This window comes from Fundulus heteroclitus, unplaced genomic scaffold (genome assembly GCF_011125445.2).
Source record: "Fundulus heteroclitus isolate FHET01 unplaced genomic scaffold, MU-UCD_Fhet_4.1 scaffold_108, whole genome shotgun sequence".
In the NCBI taxonomy this organism is placed as follows: domain Eukaryota; kingdom Metazoa; phylum Chordata; class Actinopteri; order Cyprinodontiformes; family Fundulidae; genus Fundulus; species Fundulus heteroclitus.
Genome location: NW_023396521.1, coordinates 197736 through 221525, shown reverse-complemented (window position 1 = coordinate 221525; position 23790 = coordinate 197736). Strand labels below are relative to the sequence as shown.

The 23790-nt window shown below is 37.6% G+C and overlaps 1 protein-coding gene across 1 annotated transcript; it reads left to right on the top strand.

Annotated features, from left to right (window-relative positions):
- The first annotated feature begins 1827 nt into the window (after nt 1-1827).
- Nucleotides 1828-22581, top strand: lingo1b (leucine rich repeat and Ig domain containing 1b). Its single transcript, XM_021311533.2, has 2 exons — nt 1828-2126; nt 19581-22581. Exons 1-2 carry the CDS (start codon nt 2115-2117, stop codon nt 21438-21440), a joined length of 1872 nt encoding a protein of 623 aa, XP_021167208.2. The 5' UTR covers nt 1828-2114; the 3' UTR covers nt 21441-22581.
- Nucleotides 22582-23790: the final 1209 nt, after the last annotated feature.

The window sequence follows — 23790 nt, the reverse complement described above, 5'->3', positions numbered from 1 at the left end:
ATTTAGAAAATTACTGCAACTTGTCAGAAGGCAAATTGTATATGTGCAGACACTACTTATGAGGGAGAGAAAGAGGAAGATATATATATATATATATATATATATATATATATATATATATATATATATATACAGAAAACACTTCTATCTTAATTACAAAACAGGCTCACTCACACTTTTTAAATGTCTCGGGAGCATTACCATTCCCTAAATATAGGTTTTGAGTCACATGGTTCTGCTCAGAGATGAAAATTCATAGTGCTATTGAATGTAAATGCAGTGTCATGAATCAGCTGTTCAATCGTTTTTTAAGTGGCCGTAGTCGGTGTGGTACCATTCAAGACAAAAAAAAAAAAGAGATGTATTTCCCCCTTCTCCATGTCTGGTCTGGTTTTTTCCCCCTCAAACATCGTCTGAATTCCTTCAGCTCCACCTTTCATCTAGTTTTATTTCTTACAAGGGGAATAACTCATTGCTTTTAGATTAGCTTGTAGTTGGGAAAATGAGCCATCAATTTATTTTATGCTGTATTGGTGCAGAGTGCGCAGCCTTTTCCACCTGTCTTAATAACTCTCTTCCTTCCTGTATGCTTTATTGTTCAGTGCAGACGTACCACCATTGGCTGTCTTTTGCTTCGTCTGCTGCTGTTTGTCTAGCCGACAAATTGACTTTCCTGTCCGGAGTACATGCTATCACTCCTTAAAAACTAATTGAAAATACATCACTTTAACGTCAACGGTGAAATATGCAGGAACATGTTTTGTTTTTTCTTCGGCTCACTCTTAAAAAGTAGGTATTAATCTTTACAGTATGCTTTTTTAGTTTTTCATTCACTCAAAAACTTACAAAGCTCTTACATATAGTGGAGTTTCACACCAACAACCACAGTGGGGACACTGGGAAATCAGTGTTTTACTCCAGGACACTTGTTATCTATTTGCACCACAGATCATTCTTTCAACTGGAAGACAACCTTTGTACTAACTCGTGGAGGAATAAGTTTGTGTAGCAGATGGCTTGCTACTCTGGAGTTCACCTACCCTTCTTTGGCCAGGAGTCCTTCAGGTCTACCTCCACTCCACTAAATCATCACCTTCTAATCTGCTGTAAACACTTCCTGACTGTGGGGCCTCCTTGGCACTGCCAATGTGTGGGTATGCCAGCCCTTCATACCCATTACCAGTGTTAAACCTCAGCTTCTCATCCCCAAACTTCACTCCTTGCAGCGAAGCTGAGTTTATGTGATTATTACCTCGCCTTGTGCTGTGCATGTCAATAATCCTCTGGCAACAAATCTTAAAAACGGAAAATCAATCCATCCCCTTCCACAGCTATCTTCCCTCGTCTGCCATTTGCAGCCAAGATTTTAATAAATCTGAAAATGTTGTTAATTTACTCCAAACACATTTTTGTATCCCTTTCTACACCACATTGTGACTTAAGTAGTGATTTCCTGATGAGTGGACTTTAGGAATACATGGGTAATTATTTTCACATTAAAATGCCTTGGGGGCTCTAAACAAACATAAACACTTTTGATGCAATATAAACTGATAGACAGTGCATTTTCTTCTCTCCATCTCTTGCCCCTTGTCCTCTAGACACTGCCCGCTATCCTACAGCAGCCGGAATCCAAGTAAAGCACCCAAAGCAGAGCTGAAATAGAAAAAGTACAGGGAACAAATATCATAGTTGCAATCAGAGAACAATTCTCTTCATCTCTTTTCAGCTCCCTGTGCTCTGTGCCTCCTGTTCTCCCAGTCCTCTCATTTTCCCAGTGCACTGCAGCTCCTCCCTCCACCTCTCATCAGCCGCCCCTCCCTCTTCCTCTCTTTTCTCTGCTAGGTGCAGCATGTATGTGAGCGTGTGTGAGCCAGCAGAGCCGCCTGTGTGTTTACATGTCAGCCTATCAGTGCTGCCGGATTTAGCGCATCTGGAGAGGACGAAGGCATTTCTCAAATGCCCCTTAGACGAGGGATTCTCATCTCTGCGTATACTTCTGCTACCCGTCTTAATCTAGCACGTCCCGAATCCTTGCATCCCCGACACCATGCTTTTGGAGGCATTTTGAATTTCCTTGGCAACATGGAGCTGCCTGAATTAGAATTCTCTGCATGACAGTCCTGGTAAGTACTCTGTCTCTATGGTGGGCTTTGAGCACTGAGTCACTGGATCAGATTTATTGTGGTGCAGTGGTGGGGCCAAGGGATAGGCAAGTGGCAAATTAATGTGAAACATCAAACTGTGTACCCTAGGCAAATGGAGGAGAAGGAGACTTATCCTCAGATGAAAGCTCTGGGTCTTATTTGTGCTTTGTCATCCAGATAGGCTTCTTCTTGCTCCTCTGCCCTAAAATCCTAAAAAATAATAATAATGGAGGGACCACATATAAAAAGATGAGTGCATTTGATTAAAATGTACAGGACCTGGGTTATATACTTTTTACTGTGTTTATACAAATACATGTGCTCTGTAGTTAAAAATGTCTCAGCATGCATCTGTACAATGCAATCTTAGTGCTGCCTTTATAATGCCACACTGAAAGCTGCAAATGAAAGAGCAAAAGTGTCCCTTTTATGCCCCCTCTACCCCCTGTGTTTTTTTTTTTTTTTTTTTGCCAGAGTGATTTGCTGTTGCTTCCTAATCTGCTCATTAACATTCATGTTTCATTTTTTTTTTTTCAAATGGTAATAAAGTCATCAGGACTGACACAGATTCTCAACAAACGCTTGCTGCTGGCCATTTCCTGTGGCAAGCAGGGATGCTGTTGCAGGTGTTTGATTTGCCACAGGTTAGACAGATGGATGGCAGTAATGTTGATGGCGAGGGTGGGCGTGGGGGATGGGTTCTGGTGCTGTAGTGACTTTGTTTGATTATTTATTGAGGCCAAAGGAACAATATCTCATAGCTCCTTTATTGCTTTTTCATGATCATGGTTGATACAGTCCAGCAGGGAAACGGCAATGAAGGGACTGTTCCTCTCTCTCTCTTTTTTTTTAACAGCGCAGCAACATCTACTGCAAGTAAAAGACCCCCAACAGTCTCTGAGGGAAGAGACTGTTGTTTGAATCTAGATTTTATGAACTATGCAGAAACATTTAATTGGGACCCAATTGTCAGGTTTTGATGGCTGACTGGATTGTCTTTCCTGGGTTATTAATTCATGCACGTCATTGTGTCTGAGCATCCTCAGCTTCAAATTAATCAAAAGAAATTCTGTGACCTGAAATTGGAAATCCATGTTTATGACTTTGAATTCCCAAATACAGCTGATGAATAACTGAGTAATTGAAACTGTCACTGTTGCTGGGTAAACAGATCTCCAGAACTCTTGAATCATTCTTTGTCACATCTCATACTGCCCAGAATCACTTTAAGTATCTTTGTCTGTTTTGTAGGTCTAAATATGGCAGTGCCTTGGTAAAATTGTAACGCTGGTGTTAGATTCATGCTGTTTGGCTTCTCCATTTACTGATAATATATATCAAAAAATATTTTTTTTGTAATGTTAATTATTTAAGATAATTTAACATCTTTGAATTAAAATGGATTTCAAGAACATGTAGTTATTTTACTACAGAAAATACTAGGCGACATTACCATGTAATACAACTTGTAATATAAAGTCATTTAAAGCAAGTGTTTAGTGCTTTCTTCACTTAGGACAGGGTATTTTTCCTCATTGGCTGTAAAATTTCAAAATCTTATCATTTACCTTAGCCATTTGCTGCTGGAGGGAGGCTGAGGATTGGGGAGTTTCCAGATTATTTTGGTCTGTTTAATTTTGTGTTGCTCAACATAAAAAATGCAAAATCTGAATAAATGTTTGAGCTGGTATTTTCTAAGACAGCAGAGCAAACAGAAGCTCCAGCAGATAGAATTGATCTCTGGGGCCCTGGTAACATCAGCTGGTAATTCGGGGCCACCCTTGCTTGTCAGCTTTGCTAGTCAAATAGACTTGATAAATAGCAGCAGGGAAAACAACAACAAAATGCAAGAGAAAATGCAATTCTTATTTTAAATGCAGAAAACAACAGTACTGTAGCTGTACCACTGCACTCTCAACTGCCATTTTACTTGGTAAAGCAGAAAGTACAAGTAAAGAAAATTAATTTTGGATTATGTGTCTATTTGAAGAATAAGTAATAGCTGCAGCCAGTTTTTCTTATTGATAATAATAGGGCCTCTCTTCAATGAACATGTTTCTTAAAGTACTTTTGCTGGTAATTATGTGTAATTTATTTTGTTATCCTTTTTTATCCTCGTTACTTTACCTAAAAACACATTGCTGCATTAGTTTTATTGAAGAGAGCAGGGCAGAACATAAACGTACATCAACTTGATTGCTGTTATAAACCTAACAATAAACTGCCCACTAAAGAAAGTTACAGGTGGACTTTGGAGTCAGGTGTGCATCCAATTTGGGTAAAACTCCCCTTCACAGTATATATATTCTCAAGTTTGGATGTAAAGGCTTTTGTTTGGAATCACTCCTACATTTCACAACTTTGACCTGCTGATGATATTCAGATGAGCTACAGAAAGTAATATGGTTGCTAGAACTAGCTACTGTCACTACTTGAACAAACTATAAATTGTAATAAGTTTTAAGTCTACATTTTTTCTTTTTTTTTTCTTTAGAAAAGGTCTCTTTTTTGTTGTTCAATGACACAGATTTTAATTTCAAGAACATTTACCTCAAATGTTACACAATCTTTTATACCTGGAGTAGTGGTTGAAAGGATCAGAGTGGGTTTAGTAAAAAACAAACACAAAAAAACATCATCATAGGCACATTTTGATTCTAAGCCAAATGACTGAAATATGTCTATGGTTAGACAGATGGAGCAAAAACCTCCACTCTTATTATTAAGGACAGCAACGATTTCCAAATGTTTGGTTTTTTGCGGCTAACATTCAAGAGCTGAAAAATACAGGTCAGTTCATGTATGGTTTACAAACCTCTGTGAAAATATCAGTTTTCTTTATTTTTTTATTTTTTTTAGAAATTGTTTTAATCCAAAACAGTCTTTTGGTGTATTCACACTTGAAACATTTGGTCCACTTTAAACGGACCAGAGTTCTTTTGCCCCATTGGTCCAGACATTTTTGAGTAGGTGTGAATACACTCGAACTAACCCTGGTCAGGACCAAACAACCGAACAGAGTACTACTTTTTGAGGTGGTCTCGGTTATTTATTTATTTTTTATTTATTTATTTCGGTGCGGTTTGCTTTCACATTGTATTTTTGCAAGGGAACTAGACTTGTAACAAAGCCAAGTGTGTGACGATTGTAGATCCGACTGGATAGAAGTGATTAAGTTGTAAATTGTAGTACAGACCTAGAAATTGATGAAAATAAAAATGGAAGTCGTACATGCTGTGAACCCCATTTCATCTATTTTCTTGCTAAACATGCTGAACACAACCAAATTGTTGTTTCTTTTTTAGCAATTGAGATATGTGTGCACTTTCCAAATATCGAGGTGGCACGTGTTCCCTCATTGCTCCAGGTCTCTCCACATATCATTGTTTGTAGCCTCCATGTAGTGGCAGCATTAGCAACACTTAGTGGGGTAAGTTTTGTCAGATGTCTTGCAACAGTGGCTCATTAGGTCAAAAATAGTTTGTATTCTGTTGCATCTAAGTAATTAAGAAAAAGAAAATTACTGCTAGCCTTGCGTGTGCTAATCCTCAGTTATCCGGGTCATTGCAACAGCAAACAGGCTTAAATTGAAGTTTTTCACTTAAACTCAAGCACGAGCCAGCCGAATTGAGAAAGACTCCTGGATAGGTGTCAAAACTTTTTCAAAAAGAACTGAGCGAAAGTCCGGTTGCCTCCGATTTAAGCCTGTTTGCCACTGCTAGCCTTCTTTAAGCCAACCCATATACTCTGTAAAGTACTTCGGAGTTTTCCTAACCAGTATGCAGAAAGTTTGTACCTACCGTATACATATGTTTATCTATACGGTAGTTACATACTCATTAAACCAATTAAGCCATTTAAGCCTTAAATAATACTAATAATTTGAGAAACTGCTACTTCATGTAAAAATAACATACATAGACAATGCTCCATAAATGTATTAAGGTGTTTGTCCAGCTTTTATCTCTGTAAAAACATATAATACTGCAATATTCCATTTATTCCTCTGACATTTTAAAGTGGCAGTCTTTTTAGCCATATTTGCATTGAATTACACATGCAGCATTACAATCTATGTTTTCCACATAGCCTCTGATCTGACTTGTCATGTCTTCTTGGTTTGACCTCTTAGTTCTGGCATCACTTGATTCTAGCAACATTTTCCTTGAAAAGCTCAATCAGCTCTCTATAGATGTGGAGTACTTTCTTAATGTCATGCTTATGCATAACAACAATAGATATGAGAAGATTGGTTAAAGGAGCAGCAACAAATCCTCCAAGGAGCATGTCATTCAAAGAAGTGCAGAATACAATATTGGACAAAGACAGAATAGAGCTGAGTTAAAAAGCTCTCACTACTGTGGGTCCATCACATATTTATGAATCAAGTGAGCCATGGGCTCCCTGAAGTTTACTTTACCTTTGTGTAACTTTTCCTTTTAACGTAACTTAAATGACTGGATGGTATTGAAATAATCAAAATTTACTTGAATTACATTTCAACCAACTTAGATTGAATATTGTCTAACAATTGTCTTCTAAAGTGTCTAGAGATGACATTTGTGGGTAATAGGGAAAAAAAGGTAAATAAAAAGTTCCAAAAAGCAGTTTTCCTTCCTTTTGCATTCTAGCCTATAATGTCGGTTAATACTACAGTTATTACATCCTCACAACCAATCACAAATGCATGAAAGCTTGGTTACCAAGCTCCGCCCCCTTTAAGCAGTTAAGAGAGCATGTGTTTTTGTCCTTTTAAAAACTTGTAGTTTTGGTAAAAAAAAAAAAGAAGTGGATAAAGGGTTGAGTTTGAATTCAGTCTTTGTAGGTTCTTTATCTAAAAATAGGTCATCAAGCGACAGCATAAAATGGCAATGGCAGCAATTAAAATCTATGTTTTGAATCTTTTGATAATTATTTATATCAGTCAATATCTTTTCTACTTTATCGATAAGCTTTTTTTTAAATCTATATCGTCCAGCCCTACTCTGATTATATCATTGCTCTGGACTGAATAGTTTGAATTGACTTGAACTGCATTTGGACCAAATTGGACACTAAACTGACCAAGAATTCAAACAGCTTGATGACATTTTTTGTAATCTTGTGCTAAAGAGACAATCCATCAATCCATCCATCCATCCATCCATCCATCCATCCATCCATCCATCCATCCATCCATCCATCCATCCATCCATCCATCCATCCATCCATCCATCCATCTCTATCCATGTAGGGCTGCTGCCTTCCTTCGGCAGTCATTCGGTGACAGTTCGGGTATTCCCTGGATAGGTTGCCAATCTATCACAGGGCAATACAGACATACACAGGAAAAACAACCATCCAGGCACACATTCATACCTAAGGGCAATTTAGAAACACCAAAAGACCTATCCGTGATGTCTTTGGACTGTGGGTGAAAGCCGCCCAGACAGAACCCACGCATGCGAGGGGAGAGCATGAAAACTCCGCACAGAAAGAGTCCAGGCCAGGTGTCTTACCTGGAACCTTGTTGCTGTAAGGGGACAATGCTAAATGTGTGTATACACTGAACAAACATTATTAACATATGCATAACACTCATGCTGTTAGGTGTTTGTTTAGAAAAGCTAAGCAGTCAGAACATATTCAATGAGCATCTGGAGGTAGAAAGACTGGAGGGGTATAGCAATGCATTATTGAGATCCTTTGGATTGTTAGGTGTAGGCTTTGTGGATCAGGCTTGCCACCAATAGATGCAATCAGAATCAATCCCATTGGTATCCAGGCAGTTTGAAGTCATAGTGAACAGATCAAACTCTAGTGGTCTTCATGGCAATTTTAAGCTTTTTCGGTGCAGCTCAGTGCAATGTTAGAAAGCGCTGATAAGATGTGATTTTGTTGTGTGTGTCTGTGTGTGGTGTGTGTGTGTAGGGGGGGGGGGGGTATTGTTTGGAAAAAATGCAGGCTTTCAAAGCAGAACAAACTGTTGTAACAGGATGAGCAATGTCATTCACTTTAACAGTGTTCATGATAGTATTGTTGTTCTGAATATCTAATCAATTCAATACATTATTTATTTAATAATGTAACAATAAAGTTGTTACTTTAAATCTAGTATATCTAATATATCCCAGATAAAACAGCACAGGCAGGGCGATGCAACCATTATATATTTTTTAATGGCTGCTACCATTATGTCACACTATTAAAATTAAATATAGATTCTCACTATGAATTTGGAGTCAGATCTATGTTAGCCAGATGTAATAGCATGAGAGGGGATACATGATAAGTTATTGCCGTTTTATAAACGGCAACATCTATCTATCTATCTATCTATCTATCTATCTATCTATCTATCTATCTATCTATCTATCTATCTATCTATCTATCTATCTATCTATCTATCTATCTATCTATCTATCTATCTATCTATCTATCTATCTATCCATTAATTTGGGGGGAATTTAATTACAAAATAAAAAAAGGATAAAAATATGACATCTATTTGACTTCTGTTTGGTAAGCATGGCTTTGTTTCTTATATTGAGATCTAATAATAGGTTCATTTTATTTACAGCTATATCCAGGGCACTTCTGCACATAACAGTTCATTTGTGATGGCCCAGAAATAAGAAATGGGTGAACCAGCCGGAAAACATCTGGGATGTTGCTACTAAATGATTTTCCGTAACAAGAAATGCCTCGGATACATATACAGGTCATAATGGGCAACATCAAAGGAAATGGTGGAGCATGATTGTGGTGAATACTCCCACAGTCTGAGCTTTTATGCAATGTCTGCTGGATAGCAAGGTGACAGTCGGAGGCAGATCTGTCACAGGATACTCAAATTTGCGTTCTACAAATGTATTCAGAAGGTCACAATCACGCTGCTCTCCAGCAACCATCCTCATTTAAATCTAATAACAACAGCTTTATGCAAAATATGAGACAGTCAGAGGCTACAGTAGTAGGATGGAGAACTCAGGGTGCCTCTTCTTTGTGCGTTGAGGTGGCTTTGAAGTCAGCACAGCAGGGCTTACAATTATGGAAACTGGAAGTGATCAGAGCGAATATTGTGTGTGGATCTTATTTTTTTTATTAATCTATTCTGTGGTTTGTCTGTATTATTTTATCTTAACCTGGAGTGGTCCCGGGCTGCACAGTGACTTCTTATTATTTTAATGTATGTTTGTGTGTTTCCTGCTTTTCTGACCATCACTATTTTTCTTACTGAGTTTTTCCTTTTATGCACAATTTCCAATGTTCTATAATGAACTAAAACATATGCTCTCACTCTCTACAATAGAAAGAACACAATGAACTGTTATGTCTGATGAGATGAATAATTAGGAGAGTGAATGTGTTTGAAATGGGCTTTAGAACCATCTTTACAATTTTATTATTAATGTTATTAGAAAATGGTGTTTCCTTATTATATCTTTGTCACTTGTATAAAGACGTGTAGGCTAACAAGAAGTAAATGCCTTTAGCATAGCATTAGCTAATTTCACTATAATTTTAGCCTAAAACATATCATACCTTTATGGTGAATAGAGGGTGGGCGTTCATTCGAATTCCAGCTCATCCAACTTGACTTTCAGTGTAAAATGGTATTGATTACAAAGTAAATAATTTTATAGAAATGCTATTTGTAAGCCAATAAAATGATTGGCCTGTTAAATATGTATGCTGTGTATAAAGGTAAAAAAGGGTATAGCATCAGTGGGTCCATTCTGAATCAGAAATAATACAAAAATAAGTTTTACTGCTAGAAAAAAGGTCACAAAAGAACAACCTTGGCCATATATATGTGAATTTGCATTGGCTTTGCGTATCTTGTCCAATCCTCACAGCATTCACTGAATTCACAATTTAAAGGTGTAGGCAGCAGTTCCCAGCTCAGTACCTTTTTACTCATTTTCTATGCTCTGTACACTCTCTGATCGGTATAAAATAGAGCAGAATCTAGTAGCATTTGTAAAATCAATTACCTGTAAAGATAGTGAAACACAATATAGCCATCTAAAAGGGACAGTAGATGAAATACCACTTAGGTAGCACCATTGATCTGTCAATCTGCTTAGCCACATATCATGAAGTGTTTAATGTTTAGGATACGATTTTGGCAACAGCAGATAATACGTCTTTCTCCCTTTAAATTGATATCACTAAACTGGTATCAGACAGAATATGTTTTACCGCTGATTTCCCTAATTCAAAGCCTTAAACTGACAGTAAAAGTTGAAGGGAAAACTTCGCAATGTGCTTAGACCAAAACTGATTGGGTTGTTAAAACTATAAAAAAAAAACATTACCGGTTTACTAAGTTGTCACTGGAGATGAAAATGCAGAGCTGAATGTCATCATTAGTAACTGACAGTAGCAGCAGTTAACAAAAGATCCTAGGTCCAACTGTGAGGACCAGACCACATTAGGCAGGTCTTATCCACTGGTTACACAGGAAGCTGGGTAAGCTGATCCTGAATCTGATTATGTCCAGCACAACAGGACAGGAGTCCTGTTGTGCTGGACATAGAATCAGTGCTTTGTTTAAGGGTACCACGTCTTTTTTTTCCAACACTAATTGGTGATACTTTATTGGCAGTATTATAGGATGCACCCTGGCAGCAATAGAGCATAGACAATAGAATTAACTCAACTGTCTGTCTGTATTTTGTGTTCAAACCTTTAATTTTCACTTGCCAGGTAGATACCGTTTTTAATATTTTGCAATTACACTAGCGTGTAAAGGATAAAACCACAGCTTTAGACTTTTATAAGGAATCAGTAAATATTACAAGTCTTGCAAAGAAGAGCCAAGCCACAAAACCATTGTTGCTTTTTGTACACATTCTTGCAGATATTAAAGCATTAGTATTCATACTGAGTTGTAGCTTGTCAGGTGACGGTAAAAGATGAATGGCCTTAAAGATGACATGGAGCATAGAGTAATCATAGCTGTTTTATTTCAATGCCTAAACCTCACTATCTGCTCTTGATAGTGTTACAGAGAATAATATCTTTACATTTTCTCCATATATTTCAAAGCGGCTTAAACTCAAATCAGAAGTGATCAGGCATCAGCAAAGATGAGGTAGGACTGACCAGAGTGGATAGAGAAGCCAATATATTTTTACTCAAGTGGAAGCAAAAAGTAATCATCAGAAAATTTATTAAAGTAAAAGTAAGACAGTATTCGGTAAAAAGGCTATTAAAGTACTGAGAACTTGAGGAGAACTGTTAAATCTGATTTCATTTGTGAAAATGGTGTAACCATACAGACAAAAGTATGTGCATGTTCTGGTCATTCCAATGCTAAAATAAAACTTGAGTAAATATAAATCACATCATTACAAAATAACAAATTCCATATCTCAGGTATCTACAACATGAAGCTTTTAAATCAATACTTATGGTGGGTAATACATACATGTTAGAGCATCGCAAAGTACTTCCTGTGAAAATATATACTGTTTCCTTTAAGTTCAGTTTACCTCCATGGTACAACTGCCTAGAACATAACACAAGAACACAAAAAACTCTTAATTTGACAATATAATTGTCATGATTTAGTTTTTTAGTACTAGTCTGCGCCGCCTGGTAAAGGTCACTCCTGAATTCATTGTGCTACGATCTGCATGACTGGGAACTAGTAATGGTGAGATGAGGCCTCGTGAGACATGGGACCACTTGAGCCACTTGGTTCATAAAAGGATTCAATTTGCTTCAATTGCTCATGAAACCACCTATTGGCCGAATGCATAATCACAGTCAGCAATAATGAAGCTCGCCTCTATTTGTATCCTTTAGGGCCGTTGGGAATTATCATTAATACGTAATACCCATTAATGTATCTTATGATTGTCACATATGTATATTGACATATTTTTTCAAAGTACAATATTATGTGGCTGGCTCTGTATGTTTTTCTGTCACTTCAATGAAATGGCATGGGCTTAAACAGATAAAGCGCTTGTGGAACTTGGAAGACGGCACTGTATGCATGTGCAACTTGTACAATGATCTGCAAAATGGGAGATTTTATTCAGAAATAACAGTTTCTCAACAGTTTGGTTTTAATAGATTCTTTTTTTGTTTTAGTTTTTTAGCATTTTTATTAAGAATATTCAATTAAAATATGCATAACTATATACAATGAACAATAGAAGAAAATCCAAAACAAAAACTAAATTCAGTTTAAAAACTGAAAATATAAGACATGCAGTGAACCGAAACCTATGATTTTGAGTCAAGGAGGGCTAGGGATAGGATGCTCATGGTCTGCACATTCTGAAGCTTTTCCCATAGTTGCCTGATGAGGTTGTCTCCAGCTTCTAATGCAGCTGCTGTTGCTGGCTTTGTCATCTCCTCCTGAAGGCTTTGCTCCAACATTTTATGAGGGGAACCACTTTGGAGGCAGACACATTTTCCTCTGCAGACAGCTCAGCAGCGACATCATAAAATGGAGACAGCAAAGAAAGGCCCCCTCCAACAATGTTGAACTTCTCTGATGTTAATGAAGGGCTGTCAGTTTGTGAGCCAGCTGCACCTCACCTATAAATAAACAGTAAAAAAAACAGTTATTGATGAGCAAATATAACAAATCTTAAGAATTTTAGATTTACCTTACTGGAAGAAATCAAGTCAAATATCCACAGATTGGTGAAATCCTCATCTTCCTAGCTCGCTCCATCCTTTATCATCTCCTCACTCTCTTCAATCTCCAAGCCCCTCCTCTCACCTAAATTTTACAAGCTGTCTCCAAACTGTGAAAGCTCTATCCAAACTCCACTATCCAAGCTAGCCCAATTCTATCCAAAGCCTGAACTGACTGCAACTCTCCAACAAACTCCCACATTTTGACTGAATACTGATGCGCTTAAATGATGCACAGTATGAGGGATTGCTGCAAAGCAATCAACAATGCAGACAACTGTCCCTGTGGCTCTACGCTCTTTCAGGAGGAGTGAATACTGCTTGTCAAGATAACTTGAGAGTGAGGCTGCAGCTGTGATGATTTCCAGCTCCTCCCCTAAATTAAGCAAGCCTCGATAAGCACTTTGCGGAAACACCCCCTCCACTACTCGGCGCACGCTTCGAAGCCTCGGCTAATCTGATGACATCCCTTACCAGGAGCTATCTGCTGCTTCTGGTCAAGTCTGCATCAGCACACAGCTTCTGATCAGCTCCTATTCAAGTCCTGCCTGCCTTCCTCCACCTACAGTTCTTGTCATCTCCTGCCTGTCAGCCCTCCATTCTATCAATAAACCTTTTAAAATGTGCTCTGTGTCTGGTTTGAATATCAGATTCTACCCATACTAATCATAACAATAATAATATTACTCGAGTCGAAGTAAGAAGCATCGTGCAGTAAAACAACTCCTAAAAGTTTTTCTGTTGTTCTATGGCACTAGTGGCTTACTTTTTTTAAAGTATGCTGGCAGGAAAGGTGGGATGAGAGAGAGGGAGTGAGACATTCGGTAAAGGACCTCAGGCTGAAATCACACCCAGGTCAGCCGCAACAAGAAATAAGGTCCCTGTATATGGGTGGTGCTTACTGTGCCATCGGAGCACACCCCACATTTTTTGTTTTTTCCAAAGCTATCCAAGTAAATATAACTGAGTAAATATAACAAGTTACTACCCAACTCCTGGGCTGACCTGTAATATTACAGGGTTTTAAGCATGTTTATGAGATTGTTTAATAAGGTAACTCATAGGGTTGCACAGTATAAAGAAAATACTTTGGGATGACAGTATCAATTTTTCACTATGACATGAACTTTGTGGGATTCAGTGTCTCTGTTACTAAAAATACACATCAACCATTGGCATTGGGGCTGTTAGAAGTCCATTAAACAGGTCAAAACTTGAAAGTTAGAAATCAACCAATATTTACTCCATGTTGTCACCCACCACTGTTGGTCTGTACTAACGGTACTAAAAGCTAGCGCCTGTGGACACAGCAGTGCCATCTGAGGAGCAGAAGGACAGTGTCTATACTGCACAAATACGGAGATACTTAAAACAAAATACATATCACACATTGTATTTACTTAAAATTTTTAACAGAAGAAAACACGTTGACATTTGGAACCTGACTGCATTTTCTTAACCTCATTACTTCAGGTGAATAATGTTGCAAACTGCTGTCTAATGTCATGTAAATAAAAATTGGTTAAACAAGTAAATTGTTTGTACATAGCTTTTCTTTTTTATTGACAGTAAAAGGCAATGCTTCTTATATTTAACCCTCTAAGCGATACGTTTTCAAAAACAGTCCGATGTTTTGAGAGGAGTTAGAAATGGGAGGAAGGGGGTGAGCATTGCGAGCGGCTGATAATGAAAGAGAGTAAAAAAGAGCAAAATCACACAAAATGTCAAAGCAACTTTTGACTGACTAGATTACTTATTTCCCAAATCTGATTCAGATTGTTAAAACATGTTTAAATGAGATATGAGACTGACAAGGAACACTATTTTAATAACTAATTAAACTATAATTATGATTAAAAAGATTCAGCCATGCCATTTTAAGCAGCTTAATAACCAATTATTTACTATACTGTATACAGTACTGATATGGTTCTATCTGTACATTTTACAAAACTACATTGACTTTACTTTTGGAGTACAAGAAAAGTTTTGTTAGCTGTGACATCATCCAGGGAACACAGATCACCCGCTATTACCATATAATGTAGAAAGGATTCCTGGATCAATGTGTGCTTTTTTTGTCTCTCTTTCTGTGTCTCTGCTCTGTCTTCTCTAACCCCAAGTCAGTCGATGCAGATGACCGTTCACACTGAACCTGGTTCTGGTTCTTCTGGAGGTTTTTCTGTTCCGTTAAAGGGAATTTTTCTCTCCACTGTCGCTTTATGCATGCTCAGTATGAGGGATTGCTGCAAAGCCATCAACAATGCAGACGACTGTCCACTGTGACTCTACGCTCTTTCAGGAGGACTGAATGCTGCTTGGAGAAACTTGATACAACCTGCTGGGTTTCCTTACAGAGGAAACTTTTTGACCTGTATAATGTGATTGAATTTGATTTTGGAAAGTGCCTTAAGATGACATGTATCATGAATTGGCGCTATATAAATAAAATTGAATTGAATTAACAGCAATGTTACCTGTTTATCTAAAAAGTTTTAAAACTAAATATCTGCTTCCCAGTAATGAAACGTTTTAACAAGATGGCATTTTAAAAATCAATATGAGCCCCATTATGAGAAGCTTGTCCTCATTATACAGTACAGGGAGTGAGTATTTCTTATTTGCATTTTGATTTGGATTGATTTGAGTGCTAATGAGGGCATTGTTTATGGTTTTGATTAGAGATGCAATTAAGTTTTCTTTTACTATTCAATACTAATTTAAGCATTTCTTTTGAGTCCAACAGGAGCATTCTGAATTTGTCTTATTCCAGGCTTCTTTTGAAAGATTAAATCACAGACAAACTAATTTGTGTAAACTTTGCATTCATTCAACAATTCAGTATAACAAACAATGACAGAAATGTGCAGCAAGGATGAGAATGTGGTATTTTTATATTAAAAGCTGACCCTGATATCCGTGTACTAAACTCAAACATTTATCAAATACCAGGGTGTTTCTTGATGCATTTATGGACAAAAAATGCTAGGTTTTAGTTATGAAGAATTTAATGCAAAAAAATCACAAACATATTTTTCAGTATTTGGTATTTTACATACTGATCACCAGTCTTAAAATATACCCTAATTTGGTGTGTTATTCAGAGAATATCATATTTTTTTTCTATGTAAAAGTTTGCAGCGTGGGGCCATTATAACAGTATGCAGCAATCCTAAGTTTCCCAAATCAAAAACCAAAAGATGAGCTAATTAAACTGGTGATTATAGAGACAGAGCCTAGACTAAGACTGTACCATAGGGTCTTCCAGACATTAATGGGTAAACACAATACGGTAAATGACTATGGCTGCATTAGTAATTCGGTCGGTTTGCGGTTGTTATTTATAAACTATTTCCTCCATCTAAATTAAAAGGTCCAATGAACATTATAGGTGTTTCCTATTTCTTATCAATGTAAATATTCTAATTGGTTTTCTAATAGTATGCCACACAGCAAAGGTATTTAATAACTAAAAACAGCTGGAAGGGACATATGCACTGATGCATAAAGCTCATTTGTCTGTGTAATGCTTGAGACACTCATTGACCCATGAAGTGCACATTTTATTCTCAGTTTCACCTGAAAGACACTGTGCGGCCTGTTGGGGCATTAAGAGACTGATGTTGGGCAGAGACAAGTCTTTGGAATTCAATTCATTTATAGAGCGGCAATTCAAAACACAGCATCCCAAGACACTTGACAAAGTCAATCCGGTCAAATCATATAGAACGATTGGTTAAACAGTTTTCTATCTAAGGAAACTCAGAAGATTGCATTGGGTCATTTATTTGCAGCATTAAGTCCTCCTGGATGAGCATGTGTTGTTTACTTTGCAGCCATAAAAAAAAAAAAAAAAAATCCTCATACCAAACATGCATTTAGTAACAGTGGAGCGAAAAACATTTTTAACAAAGCAGATAAGCTTTGAGCTAGTTTCCACATCTAGAGGATAAAAAAAGAGAAAAGAAAGAGAAAAGCTCAGCCAATAGCTATGTTTACAAGAGAAACAGAGCAAAACACTTAGGCACAGGGCAACTGTAGAACATAAAGTTAAAAGTTGAAATATCAGCAAATAATGCAGGTTTGGAGAGTTGTAGGAAAATGTAGCAGAGAGAGGGATCTGATCATAATCATTTACAGTCTACTGTAAGGTGCAGTACAGTCTACTACTAAGGTGCTTAGCTACTCCGAGATGTTGCTTGTATAATCATGCTTATTGCATATTTTTTCACATCGATGTGTTAACTGGCTGGTGTATGTCGACTGTTTAACTTGAGTATTTAATTTTCATCTGAATATGCCATATTATCAATTGTTCAGCAATACTTACTCTGGTGTTATTTTAACTTTTATTTTTGCCTTTCTTATAAGTTAATTATCCAGTTGCTTTAGAACTAACTTTAGATTACATTATCTTTTTTTTCATTACTGATTAAATGTGTAACTATGTGTTTCTGCCACTGTCATGTCCGAATTTTCCCATTTTGGCACAACAAAGGTCCTTTGTGTCTAATAAGAGTAAATGTTGAAGTCAAAACAGACAGATAGCTGTCACTTTACAGAATGATGTAAATGACAAACATTGCTCCAAGACATTAAAAAGTGTGCAAATAGTTATCAGCAAAACTGAGGTGTTCAAGTTAATTGATGTTCAAGTCAAAAGATGGGTAGCAGTAACTTTATAAGACAATGTAAAACCTTGTGCAAATGGCTGAATGTACCAGAAACAAAAACTCTCCCTGCATATTTCAAAATTGTGCAAATACTTATTAGCAAAAATTTAAATGTTAAATGTAAAAGAACTGTTTGAAGCTAAAAGTGGGCAAAGACATTCGCATGTGAGAGACACTGTAAATAATTCTCAATTGAATAAATGATTTCATGCCTTAGAAGTGGGTTGATCACAGCCACTGTTGTCTGCTGCAGTTTGAGTGGGATAAAGTCCAGTTTTGGCAGTCAGTAGGGTCTTCATGTGGCCTTCAGATTAGTTTAAGAACAGTGCATGGAGAGCTTCATGGAATGGGTTTCCATGTTCGAGCAGCTGGATTCAAGCCATACATCACCAAGTGCAATGCAGAGCAGCAGATGCAGGTGCACAAAGCACACTGTCACTGGACTCTAGACCACTGGAGATGTGTTCCCTTGATTGACAAATCCATCTAGGCAATCTGGTAGATGAGTATGGGTTTGCCGGTTGCCAGGATAAAGTATAGTTTACAGGAGTGGGTATTCTAGCGTTTAGTTGTCAACAGCTGGCCTTGGCTCCTTAGTTCCAGTGAAAGGAACTCTGAATGCTTCAGCATACCAATAAATGTTGGGTAACTCCATGCTCCCAACTTTGATGGAACAGTTTGGAGGTGGCCACTTCCTCTTTCTTCATGAATGTGCACCGGTGCACAAAGCCAGGTTCATAAAGACGTGGATGAAAGAGTTTGGTGTGAATAACCTTGACTGGCCTGCTTAGAGTCCTGACCTCAATCCCTGGGTTGACTTGAACATGTTGTTGATTTACTTTATAGCAAGGAGCATTTTCCATGAGTTACGCTCACAACAAACATAAGGAACATTTGTCAGTGTCAAACAAGTGACTGACATTCATCATGTTGGCCGGCCTTCTGATTTGATTAAGGGAGTTTTTACTATATATAAGAACACATGTTCAATCGTTTCAGATTAGAAACTACTGTGCATAGTCTATTATAACTACATTACATAGGGGTCCTGTGCAAAGAGAAAGGAGCATTTATGTGCAATAAATTCCAGATATGATGTCAACCATAAAGCGAGAAAGCTTTTAAACCCATAACAGATTTGTATTTTGGACACATAATTAGATGATTTTCACTTTAACATGCCTAGATCCATAAACTATTTCTACTAATGGATTTCCTTGAAATACAAGAGTAAAAAACTTTGCATCCATCTTTGTTTTATTAATATGACAGACTTAGACAAAAAAAAAGCCTGTGTAAGTTTGGTATGTCCTGCTTGTGAGTTTGACTCTCACACAAAGATGAACTTGTCTTTTTGCCCACAAGTTCTGAATGTGCCTCTATGTGAATGCTATACAACTAGATGGTCCCTCAGGTCTTTAGACTTCAAAATTAACAGCAAGGAACTCAAGATATGAGTGTAGATATCAGAGTTATTGACATGTAGAAATACAGTTCAAAATGGTGAGTACACCGGTAAACAATTGGCCTACAATTTTCACATTCCTTGTTTAAATTAACTGAAATCTTGCTCCTTTGACTGTATATGATCAATATTTTAGCTTCTCCTTTTCAAAGAGCCTACACCCTATCCCTGACAAAAAGTTATGTCATTCATCATGTCATTCATGAAATAGGTGACCATAAACACTTTAAGCTTTTATATTATCAGAGCTTCCTACATACAAAATGTTGATACAAAAAAAAAAAGTTTTCCTTTTGAAAGAGTTTTTTAATGCAAAATATTATTCCGGTTGTGGTCATTTATAAGCCATAATCTACCTGTAACTTTTTTTTAGATGGTGTCTTTATTACCATGGACCAACTGTACAATATTTCCAAACAATGTTTTTGTTTTTCAATTTAAAAATTATCAAGAGAAAAACATCATGGAAAAAAAGATATGCAGTTCTTTCAGGGCTCTACTTTAGCGTAGTTTGAATGCAAGATAATCTTGTACTTTGTCATGCATTCCCATATGTTCATATCTGTATAGGGATGAAGTCTCCTTAGTATATATAAGTTATCCTTCAAAAGGTTAAAAAAAATAAAAATGCTGTATTCTTCTGTGTCTCCACAGGTAAGCAGTAGGATGGTGTCTGGAGAGGCAGGAGGGCACAGCTACTTGGTGGCATGCTGGCAGCCCATCCTGATCCTGATGCTGGGCACCGTCCTTTCAGGCTCCACCACTGGCTGCCCTTCAAAATGTGACTGCAATGGCCAGGAGCGTTCGGTTGTCTGTCATCGAAGAAGGTTGGCAGGTCTTCCAGAGGGCATCCCCACTGAAACAAGACTACTAGACCTCAGCAAAAACCGCCTGAAGACTGTGGGGCCTGAGGAGTTTATCAATTACCCTCTGCTGGAGGAGCTGCAGCTGAACGAAAACACTATTTCATCCATTGAACCCGGGGCTTTTAGTAACCTATTGAACCTTCGAACTTTAGGCTTGCGTAACAATGAGCTAAAGCTCATTCAGTTAGGGGTTTTCACAGGCCTGACCAACCTCACACAGTTGGATATAAGTGAGAACAAAATTGTGATTTTGCTCGATTATATGTTCCAAGAGCTGTACAACCTGAGAGCTTTGGAAGTTGGAGACAACGACCTAGTCTTTATTTCACCCCGATCATTTCATGGTCTCAGCAATCTTGAAAGCCTCACCATTGAAGGGTATAAACTGGGCTCAGTTCCAACTGATGCCCTTAGCCATGTTCACAACCTGCTATCACTTCGATTACGCTTTCTGAACATCACTGACATAAGGGACTTCTCTTTTAAAAGGCTGTATCGACTAAGAGTACTGGAGATTTCCCATATGCCTGCCTTGAATACCATGGCCTCACAAAGCTTGTACGGACTTAACCTCACATCATTGTCTATCACAAGCTGTAATCTTTCTGCCATCCCCTATGAAGCCATGAGTCATCTCAGATATCTACGATTTTTGAATCTATCTTTCAATCCTATTCATTCTGTCGAGGGGAACCGACTCTTCAGCCTACAAAAGCTCCAGGCATTTCACTTGGCTGGTGGACAACTGGTGGCCATTGAGCCTTACTCTTTCCGTGGACTCAACCATCTTCGTATTCTTAATGTTTCAAGAAATAGTTTGAGCACCCTCGAAGAGTCTGTTTTTCACTCAGTGGGAAACCTGGAGACTCTGGCTTTGTATGAAAACCCTTTGGCTTGTGACTGCCGCTTGCTTTGGGTCTTCCGCCGGAGGTGGAGGCTTAACTTCAACAAACAACAGCCCATTTGTGCTTCGCCTGAGATTGTACAAGGAAAAGAGTTCAAAGATTTCCCAGACGTACTGCCTCCTGACTACTTTATCTGCCAGAAATCAAAGATTGTGGATTACAAGGTTCTGGAAAGCCATGTGGATGAAGGAACTACTGTTCATTTCACTTGTAAGGCTGAGGGTGATCCAGCTCCAGTGATAATGTGGCTATCCCCCAAAAAGGAGTACATTACTACAAAGACTATGGGGTCAAGACTTTCTGTATCCTGGGAGGGTACACTGGAGGTGCGCTATGCTCAAATTCAGGACAATGGCACCTACGTGTGCATTGCCAGTAATGCTGCTGGCAATGACACCAAAGCTGCTCACCTTTTTGTACACAGCTACTCTCCGAATTGGCCCCACCAGCCCAATAAGACATTTGCTTTTATTTCTAACCAGCCAAGCGATGAAGGCGCTAATGTGACCAGAGCAACAGTTCCATTTCCATTTGATGTAAAGACGCTTATAGTGGCAACTACAATGGGATTCATCTCATTCCTTGGAGTGGTTCTCTTTTGTCTTGTAATTTTATTCCTCTGGAGTAGGGGAAAGGACAGCACCAAGTCAACCATTGAAGTTGAATATGTGCCACGCAAAGAGGAAACAGAGGAGGCCAGTCCAACTGACGCACCTGTACAATTCAACATGAAAATCATGTGAACTCTGATAGGAGGTCATGTAAGCTTACAAACTGCAGTCAGGATGCATACTGTTCTTGTCTAAAATATGTAATCAGTTTGTGAGCGATAGCACAGCAGCAAATGCATCTAGATACTATACATTTGACATTTTTTTTACTTCAGGGACTGAAAATTTAAAAGTAAATGTTGAACATTGGTTCAGATTTCTGTACATGTATGTACTGTACAGTATGTTAACATGCACTTAATTACATGATTTCTGCGTGGAACCAAATAAGGATTACATATGAGTAAAGCACAGTTTCAGTCTATGACAAGCAGGTTACTACAGAGAAGAAGTTGACAGTTATTTTAGGGAGTCTTTCTTTTGACAAAAAGAAGCAAAATAATGATGGGATATTTTTCTGTTGGCCATTTTTCCCTTTGATAGTTCTTAAAAGCACATACACCTGTTATATGAGCCCATACTTTCTTGCCTGAAATGCTGAGATCAAAACAATTTTCTTCTACTTCTGTTTATTTTTCAGTCAGGGGAAAGTACAGCAAAAGTGCTGTCCTTTTAGGTTGTCATATTTCACAAATGATACATGCACTTTTGAGAAATAGACCCTGGAATTACAGAAAATACAAAAGAAGTAACGAATAATAAAGTAGTTGTGGTTTCAAATGGTGTAATATCATATAATGAACAATTGTTGGATTACAGACAGAGACATCTGTCAACAGTGGCCTTTTTGATATTTCCCAAAATCTTTCAATGAAAATTTATCAGATCTCTATTAAAAGGGGAATCATTTGGCTTACCTGAGGATGTTAAAATGTCAAAGCGAGCATGTTACCACACTGGATAAGAAAAAAAGCCGGTTCCTACTCCTCTCTGCCAGCAAAGGAAGATTGTCATTAAATGTATTTCAATGTTGTGATATACATATTTTTTCTGTATTTTATTCTTCCGTGTACATTACGCTATTGCATAATAATAATGCTTTTGATAGCTGTGGGTTTTGAGCATACTGCGATCCAAAGAGCAGATTAAATATTCAGTAAACATGTTTTTGATGTACTTAACTGAAACAGTGTTACTGCTTTTAGCACATAACCACACCCTTGAAAATATTCTAAGTAAAAATCTTTAAAATACAACAATGTTGATTTGTTTACCTATTTGACTGTTTATTAAGTTGAATAACTCTCCTACTATCCAGAAGGCACAATGTCACCACATATTTAAAAAGTGGTGACAATATTTATTTGTTACCTTAAGAACCAATTTTCCAATTTTCTGCTAAGCAATACTCAATATTTCTATGTAATATGGAGTTACAGGTCTCAAAGGGATTTTATGTTGTCCAATTTATTTCACAGTCAAGGTCTGCTCTGAAGATAATGTGTTCATTAACTTCTGAATTCTTGTTTAAAGGGTATGGGAAAATGAAAATTATATTAAAATAAAGGACATTTTATACAACAGGCTATTTATTTTACACTAAACGGATAAAAATGAATGATATGGTGCTGCAACTAATTTTCTCAGAGGCAATGGCCCTCATAGAAGGCTCACAGTAGATTTTCACAATTCCTCCAAACATCGATTAATGCAGTATTTTTTGCTGGTACATGTCAGCAAGCTTGGGAATTTATACAGCAACTACAATTTCCAGAAAAATTAAATTATGTATAATTAAACAAGCTATCATACTAATGTTTTGAAGATAATGCTACAAGATGTACAATGTACAAGATGTTAAATGTATTTGCCCACAAAAGATTTATTTAGTTTTTGCTTACTGTTACATTTACATTTCAAACTATCAAATAAGATGGTCTAGCTGCAACCAAATAAGCATTGAGTCAAACCTTCAAGTCTAACTGACCTAAATACTGGATGTTCCACCATTGGGTTCATCAACCATCAAGTGTTAGCGATAACTGGGCATCAGTCCTTCACATCACTGTAGCGATTTTGACCCACTGGTCTTAGCAGAAGAGTTCCAATTCAGTCACACTCAAAGGGTTAAGAGCATGAATGTGTTGTGTAAGGCCATGCCACAGCCTTTCAATTAGATTTAGGTCTAGACTTTAATTAAGCCATTCTTCATTGGACTTATTGGTGTGCATTGGCTCATGGTACAGCTGGATAACCCGCTGGCCCTTGGACATAAAGTTACAAACTGATGGCCCAACTTTCTTCTTCTGGATCTTGCAGCAGAAATCAGTATTTATGGTTCTATCAGTTACAGCAACTCACACAGGTCCTAAAGCAGCAAATCAGCCCCAGACCACCACTCTACTACCATAACCATGTTTGAATGTTGCTTTGATCTATTTCTTTACTTAGCTTTGTGCCAAATATTCTTAAATGGCTTGGG